The 19883-nt window shown below is 38.1% G+C and overlaps 1 protein-coding gene across 4 annotated transcripts in view; it reads right to left on the bottom strand.

Annotated features, from left to right (window-relative positions):
- Window positions 1–19883, bottom strand: part of Vps13b (vacuolar protein sorting 13 homolog B) — a 513205-nt gene that overhangs the window by 273581 nt on the left and 219741 nt on the right. For all 4 annotated transcript variants that reach the window (XM_085679117.2, XM_085679115.2, XM_085679119.2 and 1 more), the window contains exons 23-24: window positions 12556–12790; window positions 469–689 (exon numbers count right to left, since the gene is read on the bottom strand). In XM_085679117.2, coding sequence (XP_085535243.2) covers window positions 469–689; window positions 12556–12790 — 456 coding nt within the window. The remainder of the gene's footprint in view (window positions 1–468; window positions 690–12555; window positions 12791–19883) is intronic.

Genomic DNA, 19883 nt, shown 5'->3' with positions numbered 1-19883 from the left:
TCACCAACTTTTGAGGATAGTTTCTTGGATGGTTTAATGAGTGAAGGTATCCCAAACTTTTTTTTTTCCTAACTGGGTAACTTAAACACAGAGTTTATTGCATGCTTTGTGTACTTAGTGAAACTGAATTAAGATATAAATGAAAAATAAGAATCTGTGAAGCAACATTCTATGAACTATGTGTGTGGGCAACTGACTAGGAATGAAAATTTGACTATGAACTACTGGCTAAATAAAAAAACTGATTTTATTCTACTAGCCAAAAGGTGAATTTATTTTATCATCAATATATTCTCATTATAAAACTTGACAGAACTTCAAAGCCATTCTTAATCTAATCACCACAATGTTGATGACCAGATTTTAAAGTGTGTGGGGGCAGATAGAGCAAGACAGAAGAAAAGTCCTTTGATAAAACAAGTGAACATGTTTTAAAGACACTTAGCTTTTATAAATCAATGTACCAACCTGGGGATTAGAGCATTTTATTTCTAGTGACTCCAAGTCAACGTGGAGACAGACGACAAACGAGTGCCTCCCATCCGGGCCCGGAGGAAGCAGCTTCTGAGATGTGACCGCTAGGGTAGAGGTGCATCCCATAGGGTCCACTAGGGACCGTGTCACTTGCTTTCCAAGAAGGGTGTACATGCTGAAATGATGCAAGCTTATGGTCCAAGGAAACGCATCACCTGTAAGAGAACAAAATTAAGCAACTAACATCAATAGAGAAATATCTATCATTTCTATCTGAAACGTAGCAATTGACACAAAAGTGGGATCCCAGAGATTCAGGTATAAACAATTTACATGATACTTAAAATAATCAATTTAATTTTATATATGTTATTGATATATTTCTATATCCTTCATTGTGTACATTACAAACAATATATGATCAAAATTAAATATAAGAGAAAAGCAGAACAAAAGTCTCAGAACCCTCTTTGCCCACTTTGGTGGATATAAATGTTCCTGCGTTTGGAGATTCTAGAATGGATAGCATTTAATAATGGGCAATGACATTGTATGGACAGGAGATCTGGCTGTGAAATGAGAGGGGGAAATGATATATCTATTATTGTGTATGTGGCAACCCACAGCAGAATTACATGGCATGTTATAAATAAATCCATACACCCATGGACATGATTTTTGACAAAAAAAAGTCAAAACTGTACAATAGAAAAAAGGAAGTATTTTCAACAAATAGTGCTGGTCTTACTGGATGTCAGCATGTAGAATAACGCAAATCGATTCATATCTATCACTCTGCACAAAACAAGTCCAAGTGGATCAAAGACATCAACATAGAGCCAGTTACACTGAACCTGATAGAAGAGAAAGTGAGGAGTAGCCATGAACTCACTGGCACAGGAGACTACTTCCTGAATAGAACACCAAGTGCTCAGGCACTAAGATTGAAAATTAGCAAATGGAACTTCATGAAACTGAAATGCTCCTGAAAGGCAAAGCATACTGTCAACAGGACAAAAGGCCAGCCCACAGAATGGGAAAAGACCTTCACCAACCTCACATCTGACAAAGGACTAATATCCAAAATATATAAAGAATTCAAGATCCTAGACAGCAACAAACCAAATAATCCAATTAAAAATGAGGAATCTCAAATAGCCGAGAAAACACCTAAGGAGATATTCAACATTCTTTGCCAAAACAAAACAACTCTTAGATTCCATCTAATACTTGTCAGAATGGCTAAGATCAAAAACATAAATGACAGCTCATGCTGGTGAGGATGTGGAGCAAGGGGAACACTCCACTGCTAGTGGGAGAGAGAACTTAAACAGCTAATTTGAAATTCAATGATAGTTTCTCAAAAATTTAGGACCCAATTATACCACTCCTGGGCATATAACCAAAGGATGTTCCACCATACCACAAGGACACTTGCTCAACTATGTTCATAGCAGCATTATTCTTAATAGCCAGAAACCAAAAACAACCGAGTTGTCCCTCGACAGAAGAATGGAGAAAGAAAATGTGGTACAATTACACAACGGAGTATTACTCAGCTGTTAAAAACAATGACCTTATGAAATCTGCAGGAAAATGGATGGAACTAGAAAGGGATATCCTGAGTTGAGGTCACCCAGACCCAAAAAGACAAACACAGTATGTATTCACTCATAAGTGAATATTAGCTGTAAAGGAGAACTATGGTATATACTCACTTATAAGTGGAATTAGCCATAAAGTAATTAGGAGAGTCATGCTATAATACACAGACCAAGAGAAGCTAAGTAACCAGAAGGGCTCAAGCAGAGATCCAGGAATCTCACTGTGAAGGGGAATAGACATTGCTGTTGGACAGAGGGGAAAGATGGAAATGGGGGATGAGGTGGGGCAGTGTGGAGGGAGAGACAACTGGAACTGGGGGGGGGATCTCTGAGAAGAGCTAAGAACATAGTGCAATGGAAACTCCCAGAAATCTGTGAGGGTGACCCTAGGTCAGACTCTTAGCAAAGGGGTACACAGAACCTGAACTCGACATCTCCTGTAACCAGACAAGACTTCCAGTGGAGGGACTGGGACACCAACCTGGCCATAAATCCTTCAACCTATAATTTGTCCTGTATGCAAGTTATGCTGGGGTACTATGGTGATATTTAAGATAATCAACAGTCTGACAACAAGGCAAAGCCAGTTTGGGCACCCTCTCCTCTACTGCTTAGGGTCTTAGCTGGGAACATCCTTGAGGATTCCTGGGAATTTCTCTAGGGTCAGATTTCTTGCTAGCCCCATAATGGCTCCCTCAACCAAAATATCTCTTTCCTAGCTCTTACTTCTGTCCTTCTTCCATCTCAACTATCCCATTCCCTCATGTTCTCCTCCCCCTTCTCCTCCCCTCCTCTTCTCCTTCCAACCCTGCCTTCTCCCTTCATCCCCATGCTCCCAATTTTGTCAGGTGATCTTGTCTATTTCCCCTTTCCAGGTGGATCTATGTATATTTTACTTAGGGTTCACCTTGTTAGTTAGCTTCTATAGGATCAAAGACTATAGGCTCAATGCCCAGCAACTGATGGAAACAGAGGCAGAAACCTGCAGAGGAGCACTGGGCTGAACTCCCAAAGACCAGCTGAAGAGTAGGAAGAGTGAGAATATGAGCAAAGAGGTCAAGACAATGATAGGTACACCCACTGAAATAGTTCACCTGGGAGCTCACCAACTCCAGACGGACTGGGAACAGTATAGGTCCAAACTAGTCCCTCTGAATGTGGGTGACAGTTAAATGGTTGGGCAGACTGAGGGACCACTGGCAGTGGCACCAGGATTTATTCCTACTACATGTACTAGCTTTTTGGGAACCTATTCTCTTTGGATGGATACCTTGCTCAGCCTAGTTATAGTAAGGAGGGCCTTGGACCTTCCCCAAAGCAATGTGTCTTACCATATCTGAGGACTGGATCGAGGTGGGGTGGGAGGGTGTGTGGAAGGAATGGGAGGAGGGGAGGGAGTGAGAACTTGGATTGGCATGTAAAATGAAAACAGAAGTTTGTTTCTTTTTTTAAAAAATAAAAAGGTGTGCTGCAGTAAAGGTGACACAGAAATTGTGGGAGTGACCAAACAATGGCTGATCCAGCTTGAGGCCCATCCCAAGAGAGGGAGCTTCCTCCTGAGGGCCAGGACCCAGAGGCAGAGACCTAGGATAGAACCAAACAGGATTGGGGCATGGGGGTGGGAAGTCAGCGAAATGATTCCTAATGATAATGTGCTATATTCATAGATTGTTGCTCAACTGTCATCAAAGAAGATTCATCCAGCAACTGACAGACACACATGCAGAGACCCACAGCTAAATATTAGGCAGAACTCGAGAAATCCTGCAGGAGATGGGAAGAAAAGACTGTGGAGCCAGAGGGGTCAAGGACACCACAAGAAAACCCATAGAATCCACTAACCTGGGCTCACAGAGATTGAACAAACAACTGGGAAGCCTGCTTGGGAAAAACCTAGGCCCTCCACACATTTGTTAGTTGTGTAGCTAGGTCTTATTGTGGGATCAGGTGCTTCTTCTGAGTCTGCTGTTTGCTTCTGGGACCCTTTACATCTACTGGGTTGCCTTGTCTGGGCTTAGTAGAAGAGAAGAAACCTAGTGTCCCAGAAACTTGATAAACCATGGCTGGATGATATCCAGGAGAGTGCTACCCTTTTCTGAAGAGAAACAGGGGAGGAAAAGTGTGGGGAGGAGGGGATACAGGGGAAACTGCAGTTGGGATATAAAAACAAACAAACAAACAAACAAATAAATAAATGTTATAATGCAAATTCATGAACTTAAAAATATATATTTAATATAATAAGATTAGATAAATTATAGAAATTGTTAAAATTTTGCATAAGCATATGCATGTCAGAAAAATTATGCAAAATGGCTTACAACTAAACGTAAAATACAAAACTAAGAAAACTATCAAAGGGTAACAGGAAAAAAAAATAAATGATCCTTTTCAGCAATAACCCAAAGGAGAGGTCCATGAAAAATAGAGCCAATGAAGTGGCTGCAATGAACTTAAAATTGTTATGCAGCCCTAAAGAAATATTCAAGAGTTAAGAACAAATGCATAGATTGGGAGAAAATATTTAAGTGAGATAGCTAATAAAGAATTCTTATTCCAGACACAAAACTATTAGAACTAAATAAGAATAAAATTCTGTTCAGAAAGTAAAAGCCTTAGAAGGTATCACTGACAACAAGAAAGGTACACAAATGGCAGTTAAGTTTCACATCACATGTCACAAAGAACATGCAACTGAAGACAAGGAGAAAGTATCACAAGGCTGTTGGAAAGACAAACCACAACATAACGTGCTGCAGACGCAATGCATCAGAAGGAGGCACGCTCATTGCGCTGCCAACAAAAATTACAAACCTCCTTCGAAGACATTTTGGCAATTTCTTACAAAAGTAAACATGGCGTACATGATACAACAATCACACATTTCTGCAATTATTTAACAGAGTTAACATAAAAATATTACAGATATGTGAGTTTATTATTCACAAACTACCCTAATTTCAAAGTAATCATGATGTTTCTGGTTGAGGAACAGATAAACTGTCCTACAGACAATGTAAGCTTAGCATAGAAAAGGGAAGGAGCTATTAACCATCAAAACACACATAAGTAATGTTAGGTGTTCAGTATTAAGGTAAAGAAACTGATGATAAAAAGACTACATGTCATACTATCTCAGGTGTAAGAAGGAAAAGCCAGGAGACATAGAGTAAGGTCATTGAGAGCCAGCTGTTGTGACAGGTAAATAATTTTGGGGGCAATGAAAATAGTATGTATAAAACTTTAATACTATGTATAAAACTTTAATGGTAGAAATTTGTCATTATATATTTCTCTCAACTTCAAAATATATATCCCCAAAAGACAGTCCTAAAATAAACTATGAATTTTGAGAAACAAAGATGCCTCAATAGGCCCATCAATTATAGCCAAGATAGCTTTCAGATCTGTGAGGTTGTCAACTGAGAAATGTATGTGAAGGGGTAAGAAATATATAGGATATTTTTGCAATTATGTCTCAATTTTGTTGTGAACCTAAAATTAAGTGTCACAAAAGTATCAAACACAGTTAACAATGACTTCAAAATACAAAAATTAAAAAAGAAAAAATGACTTGTGGTGATATTTTGTTTGTGCTCTAACAAAGTTTACCTAAAGATCAGAGGGCAGAGTTAGCCACTAGGTAATCATAGAGGTCTGGAGGTATGCACAGACAGACAGGAAGTGATACAAATTGTCAGAGAGGAATATCAGGCAGGAGGAGACAGGGTTCAGGCCCGTTTTCTGATGGAGTTGGCAAGGTAAGAACTGTCTGTAGCTGCTCCTTTCTCTCTCAGATGTTTCAGCATCTGCCCTAATATCTGGCTCCAGGTTTTTATTAAGACCAATTAGAACTTGTGTTATCTTTTTCTTAAGGACCAAGAAAAAAATGCTTTCTTTACAAAGTGATAGAGGAGCTAGGCAAGCATTTAGTTTTGTCACACTAGCTTTTGCTTTAGTGTAATGTTCTAGACATTCAGAAATACAAACTAGGCCAGAGTGAGGTACATAGTGCAGGAAATAAAGGGTTAAACAGGTTGATTGTGAGTAACAAGAGAACAGCGCCTGCAGTAGCCATGGCAGCCGGATTGAGGTGGTTCAAAAGTAGCACCACAAAAGATGTCAGAGCCCAGACGTATAATCTCATCTCATAGGAAGCTGAGGTGCGAGGATGGTAAACCTAGTCTGGGCTCAGGAAAAGCCTATAATTTAAAATCATTAGTAAAATGTGCCTGGTCATTTTCAAGACATTTAAAACTATCATCATCAAAAGAAAATTAGAAGTTGTTATATGAGAGTCAAAAGATTTCCATTTGCATACATAATTTAAGAACTAAATCAAGAAGCCTAGAAGAAATGGGAAGACACTGCATAGCACTCCTCTGTCCTCACTACTGCACAGGACTCCTCCTCCACCCTCACAACTGCACAGCACTCCTCCACCCTCACCACTGCACAGCACTCCTCCACCCTCACAACTGCACAGCACTCCTCCACCCTCACCACTGCACAGCACTCCTCCACCCTCACAACTGCACAGCACTCCTCCATCCTCACAACTGCACAGCACTCCTCCACCCTCACAACTGCACAGCACTCCTCCTCCACCCTCACCACTGCACAGCACTCCTCCTCCACCCTCACCACTGCACAGCACTCCTCCACACTCACAACTGCACAGCACTCCAACATCCTCACAACTGCACAGCACTCCTCCACCCTCACAACTGCACAGCACTCCTCCGTCCTCACTACTGCACAGGACTCCTCCACCCTCACAACTGCACAGCACTCCTCCACCCTCACAACTGCACAGCACTCCTCCTCCATCCTCACAACTGCACAGCACTCCTCCTCCACCCTCACAACTGCACAGCACTCCTCCACCCTCACCACGGATAGAAGATGATTATGAAGCTGTTTTCAGCTCCTCACATGAAACAATGCATACACACCGACAGAGGGACAGGGGCAGTAAGAAAAAGGGGCCTAGTATCTCACACAGATGTGCAACAATTTCCACATCAGGTCCTACAAAACTCACTAAATCCAACAACAGCAAAGTTTTAACTTACAAATGATCTCAATATTCCATTTCTGTCAAAATATTTTATTAAAGTCACAGGCAGCTCTTTCAAAGAAGAAATAACAAACCTCTGCTGGGCACAGGGTAGAAACCCATCTGCTCAGAGGTGTTGGCTGCAAGTGCTCTCTAATGCAACTCAAGAAGTTGGTTTTGACCCAAACACCCTACACAGACTGAATCTGGCTACAGCAGAGACCATCTCTTCCCACTGCATCTGAAATCAGATGAAACATTTCAGCATGGAGCCCCATGTCATGAACTTCAAACATGAGAGACAACAGAGAGAGCCTTGAATATCTCATGATATAGCTTCCACATCATCCCATTAGTCACGTTGTAATCTTCTAGAAAGGCTCTTAATAAAGAATTTGTTTGAATTACCGATGAACTTTCAAAAAAGATTTACTAAGAGCTGCATGAAAACGTCACATATACTACAGGTACTATAGTGAGTTCAGTTCCTTTCACACACCATGCTAATGATGAATTGAGCAGAGAGTAAGACAGGGATCACCACAGGTGGAACAAAATTAATTAAGATCAGGTTAAGAATTATGATGAAAGGGGGTGAAAAAAGAAGGAAAAGCAACTACAGACTATGTGCTGCTATGTCATACCCAAAATAATGAAACCTACTACAACATCAATGATTTCAAAATTTCAGTCATGGAAGATCATACACTATCTAAATTTTATACAGATATAATGCAGATTAATGATTGCCGCAGGCTGAGATCAGAAGGGATGGAGATGTCCAATGTAGATGTCTTCTGTAGGAAAATACAGTATTCTAAAAGTCAACACTGGTGGTTGCACAAAATTGTGAACATACTGGAGAATATTAAATTAGATACTTTAAAAGCGATTTTGTGACATGGGAAGTACATCTTTAAAAGTTTTAAGTAAACATTAGTGAATGTCAATAAAATGCAGGGAAAAATCATTTAAACCTTACAAAAATAATTGTATACCTGAGAAAAAAGGGTCCCCACAACTCATTAGTTGAGCTTAACATTATCTTTAAGAACAGAGCATTTTCCATGGGATGTATAAAGCCTGAGGTGGAGTCTGAGGACCACAAGACAGGACCAGGGGAGAGTTCCTAGTGTTCAAATTCAATTAGGAAAGAATGACTGTGTCAAAGATGCTAGGGAAAGAAGGCTTCTATCAAGAGAAAGATAATATAAAAGATAATTTTAAAAGCCTCCTTTTAATATGTCATACCACCAATCCAGAAAAAAAGTTTTCAACTCATATTCATTTCAAGAAAGGCAGAGAACTGAACATCAAATCTGGAGTTAATACACAGGCTCTCTACTTCTTGGCTTAAGACAAAATATACAGTAATCCAAATACCATAATTTCTATTCTCACATCCTGATAATATGAACAAGGTGTTGACTGATTTAGTACTATCAAATTTTAAACCTTGTTATTGCAACATAAAACCATATTATTTTCTTTATGAATCCAACTTTTCAAAGTTCACCTTTTGTTGAAAACGAGTATGTCCAATTTCAAAGAGGTATGAATTTGCGACTAAGAGATCTAAGAGATCAGGGACACTGAAGACTGAAACGCAGCTCCAGCCATCTCACAATAGGGACTTGGTGTAAATATATTAGAAACCTGAAAATGATATATTCAATGACGTCAACATAATATACTCATTCATAACCCAAGTGGCTGCAATTAAAATCACCCTCTCTTATTTCTACTTTGTTCTATAAAAATACCCCAAACTACCAGACAAACCCCATCCCCTAGGGAATCACACTCTTTGTGAAGAGTCAGGGACTCCTAATGCCTCCTGGTGGTTCCAATCAGCCTTTCCTGGTGACCTATCTTCAATCCTTTGTGATTCCTCACACATCAGCAGAATGACATCTACTGGGGGCCCCACACCCACCACATTTCACTGGGATTTAAAAATCTAGCAGTCTCTACATTTGACTATGACTAAGACTGGACAACAGCTACCAAAAAACAGATTACTCACCCACCCTGGAAATACCAGACCAGGTATCTGCACCAGATTCCAGTGCAAAAACACAAATAGTCAAGACAATATGGCTCCTTGGGAACCCAGGAACCCTACTGTTTCAGACACTGAGAGAAGCAATCAAGCTGAAGCACAGGACAAGTACTTCCCAAGGACACTCATGAACATGGTTAAGACTTTAAAGAGGGTATGAATAAATGCCTCGTAGAAGATCATGAATACAGAAGCAGTTGAATGAAATAATGAAAACAGTTCAAAACATGAAAGAGTTTACAAGAAAATGAAAGAGAAAGTCAAAGACTTAGGATGCCAAACAAAACCCTCTGAGGAAAGCTTCAGCAGGAGATTAAAGAAGTGGAGGAGAGAATTTAAGGCCTTAAGAAGAAGCCAGAAAAAACATGGATATCTAAGTCAAAGAAAAAGTTAAATCTAAATAAATCTAAGCACAAAATATTTAGAAAATACTGAATACCATGAAAAGATCAAGCCTACAAATTAAAGGTATAGAAGAAGAAGAGTCCCAGAACAAAGACAGAGAAGACATTTCTAACAAAGTCATAGAAGAAAGAAGTGACTACCAAGGTGCAAGCAGCATGCAAAACACCAAATAAGATCAAAAAGGAATTTTCCATGACACAAAATAACCAAAATAGCAAACTAATGAGGGGAAAAAGGGTATTAAAAGATTCAGAGAGTTACCTATGAAGGCAGGCCCATGAGAGTTAAACTTTGCATTTCAATAAAAGTTCTGATAGCCAGAAGGTCCTGGACAGGGTTGAACAAGCTCTAAGAGGCTACCGCTGCCAGTCCAGAATACAATGCCCAGTAAAACCATCAATCACAATCTATAGAAAAAGAAAAACATTCTAAGACATAATCAAATTTAATCCATTTATGTTCACTAGTTCAGCTCACAGAAGGCACTAGAAGGACAACTTAATTCTGACACAGTTTACCCCAGAGCAGACGAATTCAGTGCAGAATGCTACGAGACCTTAAAAGAACTAACAGCAGTACATCTTGAATTATTAAGCAAAATGGGAACTGAAGGAACATTTCCTATTTTTCTTCACAAAGCCACTATTACCTTGAAACCAAAATCATACAAAGATCCATTCCCCTAAAAAAGAAAGAAAATTATAGACTAATATCCCTTTTGAATAGAAATGTAAAATTTCTCTATAAAAACACCTGCTATCTGAGTAAGAACAAGTGAAAAAGATCATCCAGCATAATCAAGTTGGACTGTTCACTGCTGGCAGGATTGCTAATTGGTATAGCCCCTGTTGAAATCCTTTGGAGGGTACCATAAGATTCAGCTACACCACTCTTGGGTATATACATAAAGGACTCTACAATGTAATCCAAAGATACTAGCTCATCCGTGTTCACTGCTGCTCTGTTCATAATAGCCAGAAACTGGAAATAATCTACATCACCATCACTAGTGAACGGGTAATTCAAACGTGTAGATTTACACGATGGAATATTACGCAGTTGTTAAGAAAATGGAAACTCAGGTAAATGGACGGAGCTAGAAGCAATCATTCTGAGTGAGGTAACTGGGATGCAGAAAACAACATACATTGCATGTTTTCTCTTATATTTGAGTAACAGATTTCATGCTATAGATGGGGGTAGGGTGGGGGAACTGCCAAGGAAGGAGAAAATACAGTATAATTTAACAAATATATGAAGTTATACATATAAAATAAGATGGGGAGGAAAAGGAGAGGGCAGGCAAAGGAGGAAATGTGTGTGTGAGTGGAGCAGTCAACATACAGGGCCTTTTGAAAAGCCAAACTATTATAGAAGCTATACCTAAAATATATACAAACATGAAACGAAGCTAAATGGACTCAACATACAATGGAGAGACGAAACCACAACTAGGCATTTTATGTCACCAAGTAAATTCTCCAGTGCCAGGAATTGATTACATCTACTTGAGTTGCTGGACAAAGAGTTCACAGAGATCTCTTTCTGTCTGACTGTCTGTCTGTCTGTCTGTCTGTCTCTCTCTCTCTCTCTCACACACACACACACACACACACACCAAACATCACAAGCTATTCCAAAGTTATAAGTTACTTTCCACAACCTGATTGTTATACCTGAAGGGAAAATTTACTTATGACATCTAACACTGAAAAATCGAGCTGGTGCCCAACTAGAAACTTCACCCATACTAATTCATGTTCATGGTGCTACCAGAGAAATCAGTTTCACCCAGCTACAAACCCTGCAACCCACAACAGAGACCCATGTGCAAAATGTGCCAGTACACTAGAGGAACCACTGTTATGAGAATAATAAACCATATTCTGTTTGAATTTAAGGTCAGTCCATGAAATAAAAACCATGTATGATATCGCTAAAGTGGTTAAGAAGCTGAGAGGTGACAGGTTCTAAGATTCCTGGTGATGTGCTCCTACACCTACAGATGTGCAGAGAGCAAGAGGTTGTGACACACTCACATCAGATGAGAGGTCACTCTCAAACCCCATTCTACAAGGTGCAGGGATCTATGAGGAAATAGAGATAGAGTAAGAGCCAGAGGTGGTGGGTGACTCCACATGAACAATGTCCGACACACACAAGACTTGCACAGGCTGAAAGCAGACAAAATCCTGGCACTTAGAACAAGAAGTGAGAACAAGCCCCAGTCTAACCAAAAAGCTATGCAACTGGTACCTACTATTGGGAACGAGATTTCACATTTCTCCAATGGACCACATGCAGGGCAGGTCCTGTGCCCAGGAGTAGCTGGCTAAGAGAAAACAGGCTCCCTGTGTGTTACATATTCTCTTTCTTTTGGTATTATTTTGTACTATTGACTTTCTTTTTGTTGTTGTCCTGGCTCATGGTACTTTTGAGAAAAAGGACAGAGAGGCAGTGATAATCGGGGAGGGGTAGGGAAGGGAAAGGAATATAATCAAAGTACAGCAAAGCTTTGAAAATAAACTCAGACCAATGTTCAATCTAATATTCCCTGTTTGAGTTTTATAATCATCTTATATTGTATAGATAATGTACATTTATCTATAAATGATGATTTAGAAGTATGAAAGCACAAAAATACCATGACACAGTACAATTATAATAAATCTTCAGATAGAATGGATGTATACTAATATATTAGAAACAAAACAAGGCAGGAGAGATGGCTGCATCGTTAACACCAGAACACCCACATGGCAGCTCCCAACTGTCTGTAGCTCCATGCCCAATAAATACAAGCACTCTGCTGATGTCTCTTGAGTCTGCACTTATGTGTGCACTGACATACGTGCAGCCAAAACACTCAAATGGATAAAATAAAAAACGGGGAGAGGGAGTCTATCCATGCCAGCCTAAAACAACAGAATGAAAAAACCGTGTAGATGTACCCTCTTCAAGGATTGGCCGTGGGATAACAAAAGGGATCTCCTGCAGGGGCTCCATGCACTTATGACCAGCACTGATAATCTTTATTTGTGGCAAACAGAGGACAAGTGTTCCTGGTGTGCTGGTCTGTCCATGGTACCAACTTCTTACTGTTCCAGGAATGTCACCAGATACGATTGTACTTGGGGAAGGCAGGCTGTCATTTGGAACGAACACACAGCAAGACTGTACATCGAGCTAGAAAAGAAAAGCAGAATTGAAATAATTGGGTCAGATCAAACATACATTGGAACTGCAGCTATCTTCACAATAAATAATGAAGTAAAAAATGGAAACATGCCCTGCATGTGTCTTCATGAGTTATTTTACTTAAACACAACTGACAATTTAAAAAGTATTGTTTCAAGCTATAAACTTGATCAAAGCATTGAGTGACATGAGATAAAAATGCAGCTGCCCTTCAGCATTTGTTTCCAAGAATAATGATCAAGTTAGAAAGAGTGCTGGGAAATGGAGGAAGATATCCCCGCCTCTCCAGTTCATTAGATTTTGTCAGCAGCAGTCAGATGAAGCTGCAAACTGTTTTTTTTTAAATAATGCTGTTCCTATGTCCACTCAGGGTCCTATATTTTAAAATTACAGACTAAAATAGATGAACACATACTTAATATACTCAGTTCATTGCTATAAACGACCACTGGAAGAGGTGTCTTTGTAACAAACTGCGTATACACCCAAAGGGGAAATATATGTACATGTGTGGGTGTGCCATTATGTCTTATACATGATAAAATGAAAAATCTTAGAAATCAAAGGGCTTTTTGTCATTTGAGTCTTCAAGTTATTACGTAAATTGTGATTTTAGATAAAATGCTTAATTCATTTTAAAAACTTAGAATGGTTACTTAACTCATGAGACCTACAGAGCAAGGAGACCAAGTAGGTCCACATATAAAACTCACTGATATCTCTGTTTGTTTTTTAATTCAGAACCAGTGAATATAAAGTTCTGTTGGTCTTAGCTGATTATTACAAAATAATGTTTTGCATCTGGTTACAATATTGCCTCATTTCTAGCATATTTGAGCTGTTTTGTTAAGCAAATATAAACTACAACTTGTCGGTTTGCTATGAAGCTGCACAACAAAGATGTGTCTGAAGGTGTGACGAAAACTGTACTGTTTTTCCAGTCTTGGGCATTTCAGGTAATGAGACCACCAAGGGCACTGTATTCAGAGAAAGACAACAATGTCTACAGTAAGACCCCTTCTTCCAAGGTGAGGTATTTCTAGTGAAAAAATGGAATTCCACTTAGATTTCCTTGATAAATTAAGTAATTCACTAACTTACATATAAACAACCCTGTCTATGTTGGCTTCACACATCTGGGAATGTAAAACTACTAAATGCAGTGAAGAAAAATGACACACAACCTTGCATTGTTTGAAAACAAATGCATGTGACATATCAACCTGTCTCTATTAGTTTTAGAACCTTATCTTGCAGCTCGGGCAGTTTAAGCAGGCAAGTGTTTCACAGTTGGTCAGCTCAAGATCACAATGCACTCCATTGAGAAATAAGTCTAATTTGTCTTATATGTAACATTAGTATGTTTTAAATAATTAACACAATGTATTAGTGACATTGAATTGTATAATTTACAATAGCATAACCTAAGTGAGCATTCTTTCCTAATTCAGGTTAAAAGAACAAAATCTGAATCAAGATTAACAATTCATATAGATACTGATGTTACGTTAAAAATGCTCTCAATGATGTGAAGCCAATTGTTTACTAATATTAAAACATTTGACCACATACACAAAGTCAGAACTAGAAATACAATTTTAATTGCACTCTAATTTCCAAAATCATAAAGCATGCCACTCTACTACTGTCAATAATTAAATGTCAATTATTTCCTAGCATGGAAACAATAATAACGTATACAGAATCAAGAGTAAAGCCATGCATGAGCAAGATAAAAAGTCTACAAGACGAGCCTTCTAAAGTAAGCAGCATGTGATGAGGGTTCCTGTGGTGATTAGAATCTACACACACATAATGTAAAGTACTCAAAATTATTATGAAGTGACATGTGTTCTATACACTGATGCTATCACATGAATCTTTTTACATTTTTAGAATAACTGTTAAACCATGTGTCTAAACTGTGGTTTAATGTAAAATTCTGAGTGATTTATATTGCTGGACATAAATGTGCAGCTGTAAATTCTGCATTAATGTAAGGACCTGACAATCCAAGGGAAAGAAAATGAAGTAATCTGCCAGTAAGACATCCTGAGTATGGGGGTCAGATTTTGTTCATGGAAACCACCTGGTTGGGACCCTCTGCACCACACCAAACACAAATGATCTTTAAAAAAATATCCTGCTCATTAATGCATTGCAGCTGTGCTGAGCGTTACTTCATTTTTCCATGGCAACATCCTTTCTGTTTCAAGGATCTTGTTTCAGTTTTGGTAGCAACATGTTCTTCTGCCAACATTGAACACATTCATGGGTGAAAGTAAGGAGATTATTACAAATTCTTGAAGTAGAACCACCTCTATTTAATTCCTACTAGGTCAGGGGCTATGTTAGGGATCAAATACAAACGGTATACCAATAAAGAAAAAAAGTTTGGTATTCATATTTTAACAAATGAAATTATTGCATGTATTCTTTTTGTATTATTTTCCTTAAATTTCAAGATTATGTGTTATTAAAACAGATCTATGCCATGGCGTTCTCCAGCTCTATACGTGAGACTTCAAATTTAGAAGCCTGTTCTTTTCTAAGGACAGGAAAGGACTGGATGCAGAGAAGAGGCGAGGTGAGGTAGGAAAGAACTGGGAGGAGCAGAGAAGAGAAATCTGTAATTGGGATATATTTTATGAGGAATCTATTTTCAATGAAAGGGAAAAACCAAAGAGAATTTTTGTGATTTATGTACTGTACAAATGTGATGGCAAGTCACTTAGAAGTATTTTACACATTAAACCGAAAACCTTAAGGAGCCAATGCCCATCAAATGTTTCGAATGCTGTGCTGGGTGCCCTTTAGAAGATAACTGCTTCCTAAACCCAAATAATATGCTGCCTTCGTTTGAAATGAAAACTTTAGGAATGGTTGTATTTACTTAAAATTATATAAAACACATTCTCTATGTGAATATGTTTTATTCTTTAAGAAATGATCTTACATTTAAAAAGAAATGAACACCGTGAACTGCTTCATTCATGTTTTTTCAGCAGTGTCCTCTTTAACACTAATGATCTGACAGATATGTAACAAGAACGAAAAGATGCCATGAATTTGAGAGGAAGCAGGCAGGGGGGCATGGAAGGGATAGAAGGAGGTGAGAAAAGGGAGAAAATATATAATTATATTTTGATGAAGAATAAAGTAAGTTTAAAAATGTAGGCAGCAAGATGTATGGGTTTGGAAACTGGTTGATCTAGAAGGCTGATATAATCAAAAAACATTATATGAAATACTTGAGGAATTAACAAAAATATTAAACGATAAGGAAGAAAATATTGAAATAATTAACAATTTCTTGACAGCACTTCCATGTGAGACACTGTATAATCAGCATACTGTGTTTCAACACTGTTGTGTGACTTTCTGTGTCAAAATAAATGTTAATAATGGCAGGAGGAAAACTAGACTGTTAATATGTAAAAAATGTTTGAAAAAAAAAACCAATCATCTGAGCTGGAACTCATAACACAGGGACAAAAAAAAATAGGCCTGACATGGAAAAGATTATAATAAAGACTGAGAAGCACAACGGTAGAGAGCTTCATTAATATGTGAGACTCCCTAGTAGCGTAAAAAAAAATTACTTGACAATATTTCAGAGAATTTTTGCCCATTACGAAACCTCCAGAAGAACATAAACTCTAAGTCAACACTATGTCGTTTCATTTGTTCCACACCACATAACACAGTGCCCAGCACTTACTAGGGACTCAACAAATAACCATGAGATCAGTAAATGATTTTTGCCACCATAGAAGAAAAACATTTCATTTATGTTGTTCACTATTTTGTTCCCCATAGAAGAAATCTATTAGTGCAATCAATAAAATTCACTTATTAGTCGGACAAGTTCAAACAGAGTTGTGGTATATGTAATAAGTCATTTTCCTTAGGGGAAATACAACATTAACAGAAAGATGTCAACTGAACATTGCTAAACAGTTAAATGCACAAATAAACACTGTTTATGATTTGTGAGACTAAATGTATTGGTCTTCAAGGCCTTAAAAAGATATACATGATGCACATACTTTAAAATGTGATTATTTACCTATTTATATACCTGGGTTTTCAAAATTGTCAGTCTTCTACTTATGCATGACAAAGCAAATATACACAACTGTAACCAAATTCATTCCTTCTCTTACTAGTCTGTCTCCTATTTGGGGTCTCTGCTGCTGTGATAACTTAGAGAGGACAAAGTTTACTTCATCTGACAGGGCCCAGTCACAGTCCATCACGGAGACTGTAGTCTGGAACTCAAGACAGGAGCCTGGAGAAGGAGCAGATGCAGAGGCCATGAGGGAGCTGTTCACTGGCTTGCTTCTCATGGCTTGCTCATTCTGCTATCTTATATCTCCTACCCATAGTGAGTTAGGTCTTTCTATACCAATCATCAGTCAAGAAAATGTACCATAGACTAGTACAAAGGCAAACCTGGTGGGGACATTTTCGCAACTGAAGTTCCTTCTTTGTGAATGACACTGACTTGTATCAAAACGACATAAAACCAGCTAGCACAGTATGTCATGGAAATACTTTGGTATGGAATCTAAATATACAGCAGTTTAAGCTTCAAATAAAAATAAAATAAAATAAAATCTCAAAGGGAAACATGGAATACCTTCCATACTTTTGATGGGGGGGGGCAAATTCCTAGAGTTTGATTTCTCCCTGCAAACAAGCTACCATGCACAGACAAAACTGTCAGTGTGGATGCTATAAAACATGCTTTCATAATTAACATGACTGACTATTCATCTGCCCATGTGGTATATCTACTCATACTTGATCCTGAAGATAAGCCAGGGAGTTCACCAGACATCAAGAAATATGATTATTTAATCACTGGCCACAATGTGGGTGAAATTCCCCAGGAGAGAATTTGATTGCACTGGCTTATCTGGCTTACGGTGCTTTACTTGGGAAAGTATGATTGACAGTTCTCTGCGTGATGGCAGAGGACTGCTGAGGGGTCAGAGACTCGGAAACAAATCAAACACTGAAATGTTGTAGGACACCAACCTCAACCTCAATATACATGAGCAAAACAGTGGAGTTCAACAGCAATGAAAATGCTTTCATTCCTTAGATAGTTCCAGGGCAGAACATTTCTATTTTTGAAGTTTTATGCCATTATTAATTCTGTGCTTGAAGAATAAAATTGTAAATTTCTGAAATGTAAGATCATCTTTGATAATATTGGCCCTCGTGGTTCTCAGATTTAAAAAAAAAAAAAACCAGGAAAGAACAAATGAGCCTAATATAATCTGTTAAAAGTTCCCAACCCAGAAAAATGTAAAGTCAACATGCACTATTACAAAATAACCATTACAAGGATATTTAAAAGCCCTATTTTGCCACTGAAAAAATAAATAGGCTATACCAAATATTGTTAATGCATTTATACTTTTTAAGTTTTTCTGCCCTAAGTAAAATAACATGGTCTTAGCAAGTATCACCTTTGGCTCCAAACTCAACTTTCCATAAACTGTGAAAGCAAATACATTTATTCCTTCAAAGTTCTGCTAATAAAATAGTTTTCTTTGATGGTTTTAAAGTTATGATGATCAGTTTTATCTGATGAGCAGTTCAGAGTTCTCTGGTTTACATTTTGGTCCATAATATATCTTAGAAAATGGAGAATGCTTTCTTTACAAACAATATTTTAACTTAGATTTTAATTACTTAATCAGAATACATATAATTTTACCTCTAAAACTTACATGATACATTAACATCTGGAAATGTTTAAATATATACAGTAGGCTTTACATAAGACTATGACTGGAACACAGGAACTAAAGTCTGTAGGTCAGAGCCAGATAACTTTATGTTATGATATAATTATATGCAAATAGAATTACTCAATATGAGGAATCATAAAATATATGCTGCATTTCAAAGCGTAAGGGTGATAAACTTTACGTTAAATGTATTTCATAATTTCATGTAAAATAAACAAAGAACCATTATCTCTATTTATGAATAATTGACAATGAAATGAGCTTAAGTACAGCTAGTAAGGCCATTGCATCATTATCAAACAACAGACAAAGTTCACACAAGAACGGTAAATTGGAAATAACCTTACATATTAAAGGCATATTTCATAGACAGAGAGTTGAGCTGACATTAAAGCTCTGCTGTGACTCCCTGGACTACATGGCCCTTCAAGCGTCACCTCCCACACATCTCATGAGTTTCTCTCAAGGACATTCCTCTTCTGCTGGATAATGTAGTGAGTTTCTTCTCTCATATTCCCCTTGTTTGAAGCATCTCTGGGAAGATTCTCCAAATAACACTTCTACAATAACTCTGTTTGTTGACTCTAGAAAGGAATACTCTAAAGTACCAGTATATCTGACAGTCATTTCGAATACACATATAAATCAAACTGTACTTTCTTCTATTCCTGAAAAGCTGCACTCAATGTTTAAATGACATTACTACTCAAACAGCAAAACTAGAATGCTAAGGACCTCCTCGACAGACTGTCATTCCCTAAAGCATCTGCTCAACAAGTTACCTGTCTGGTCTACAACGCGAGTTCTAGGACAGGCTCCAAAGCTACAGAGAAACCCTGTCTTGGACAACAAACGAACAAAACCAAGAAGTTAACTTAAACTTGAGTCACGAGGTTATTTAACTTGACTAGTGTTCTGTAACTATAGATTTTGTTGTTGCTGTTGATTTATTTTGCTTGTTTCTGATTCTGTTAATTCATCCTGGGTATGATATAGAACACAAATTATTTACTTGGTAACTTATAGATATAAAAGCTTCTGAAATTAGTACTTAGTGACGTGGTCTAGCTTCATTGGTTGTTTCTGTTAACTGATGCATTACAGACCACAAAATGATGTCAACTAGTTCTTCTAGTAATCACTGGCCATTCATCTGGGTCACTATAATATTGTTGTGGATATACAATGCTCCCTAAACTCCTGTGATGTCACCCATGGATGGTGGGGTAGCCCACTGATGAGAGCACAGCTGCATTAGTTAGGCAGATCCCAGTTGAAGGAAGTCAGCAGGGCTGTGCCTCTGAGTGGTAGATGTG

This window comes from Myodes glareolus, chromosome 19, assembly GCF_982192425.1.
Source record: "Myodes glareolus chromosome 19, mMyoGla1.1, whole genome shotgun sequence".
Lineage (NCBI taxonomy): Eukaryota > Metazoa > Chordata > Mammalia > Rodentia > Cricetidae > Myodes > Myodes glareolus.
The sequence above is the reverse complement of the archived record's forward strand: the minus strand, read 5'-3'. Positions and strand labels throughout refer to the sequence as shown.